General features: G+C 50.0%; 1 protein-coding gene across 1 annotated transcript; it reads right to left on the bottom strand.

Moving 5' to 3' along the window:
- Positions 1–383: 383 nt before the first annotated feature.
- LOC117109287 (aspartic and glutamic acid-rich protein-like) lies at positions 384–1454 on the bottom strand. The gene is made up of 2 exons (XM_033251559.1): positions 897–1454; positions 384–770 (listed from the first exon to the last, which is right to left on the bottom strand). The coding sequence occupies exons 1-2, from the start codon at positions 1452–1454 to the stop codon at positions 384–386; spliced, it is 945 nt and encodes a 314-aa protein (XP_033107450.1).
- Between the last annotated feature and the right edge of the window lie 43 nt (positions 1455–1497).

Raw genomic sequence — 1497 nt, forward strand, 5'->3', positions numbered from 1 at the left:
TGGGATTCAGTCGTCTTCGCCGATTCTCTCAATCGGTTCGCTTCCTTCAGCAGCATGTTGTCGTCTGGTTTTCGTGCCTTGGTGGCCTCGTCCAACCGTCCCTTCAGTTCGTCTATCGTTTCGCTCAAAGACGATATCTCCTTGGCGTGAACGCTTTCGATCCGGTTGGTCAGATCAGCTGTCTTTTCCTGATACGATCTAATATCGGATTCGGCCTGCGCTGTCAATTTCTCGTGACGCTTCTGCGACATTTCCAACAGACGTTCGAGGCCTTTCGTCTCGGTGGAAAGTTTTATCAATTCCGTTCTCGCGATCAACAGTTCATTATCTCGCGCGTTCAACTTTGTCTGAAGATCGTCGATGATTTGCTGGGCCGATTCGAATTACCGCTGGCCGTCCTCGATTCTGGCGGTTAGAGCGTCGAATCCGACTCGAACGTTATCGTCCGAAATGCTATCTTCGGTTTCGGTTGCGCTTTCGTATGCTCTCTCGCTCAATTCTTTTATGTTCTCTCTGACCTTTTTCAGTTCCTCTGACATCACGCTCACCTTCACGTCGTCTTGGCGCAAGCTTTTCTTCTTAGCACTCAGTTCAGCTTCCAGTTGCTTGATCGTAGCCTGCGCATCCGACTGTTCCTTCATTCTGTCTTCTAATTCCGACATTCGTGACTCGTGAAATTCTGTCTTGGCTCGCTCGGCGGCGGACTTTGCCTCTGCCAATTCCTCCTGCGTCCGTTTCAGATTATTTTTGGCATCGGCCAAGATCATATCCTTTCGTTCGTTTTCCCGAGCCGATTCTGAATTTCTTGTTTCCAAATTTCATTTCATTTCGGCCATCTCTTCCCTTTCTTTTTCCAAAGTCTCGATTGCTTTCCGTTCCCGCTCTTCGGCCTTAACCTTTTCCCTTTGCATGCTCTCCACTTGTTTCACCAAAGACTCGGTTTCAATTTCGCGCTCTTCCGCGTTCTCCTCTGGTTGTTGTTGTTGTCCTCCTCCTCCTCCTCCGGGAGTTGGTACATTAAACACCCACCGAGATTCTTCGCTGTCATCGAACAAGTCGTATGCTGGACTTTCCGGTTCTTCTGGCGCTTGGAACTCTGGCGTATTTAGAAAGCTATCGATTACTGTCGTCACATGTACATCCTCCGTCTCGTCCACAACCGTTCTGTCATCATCGTCTTCGTAGTTTTCCCCTTCCTCCTCCTCCTCCTCCTCCTCCACATCCCCCCTTGCTTCAACCATCATGTTATCGATTGCCTCGGAATCTAAAATCGACACCGTGTCGTTTCTCGTCGCCGCTCTAACTGGTGTTCGGGCTCCATCCTCCTCCTCCTCCTCCTCCTCCTCGTCTTCATCGATCTCGATCACTTCCGGTCTCTGGGAAGCCTCGAGATTTCTCAATTGAGCGTAGCTGGCATCGGACACCTCGTACTGGCTACGTTCGTATGTTTCCATGCTTTTGGTAACGGTGTCGATGTTTATGGTGTCGACGGTGGTT

The sequence above is a fragment of the Anneissia japonica genome, unplaced genomic scaffold, assembly GCF_011630105.1.
Source record: "Anneissia japonica isolate Jap-2015-1 unplaced genomic scaffold, ASM1163010v1 scaffold91279_len1525_cov88, whole genome shotgun sequence".
Lineage (NCBI taxonomy): Eukaryota > Metazoa > Echinodermata > Crinoidea > Comatulida > Comatulidae > Anneissia > Anneissia japonica.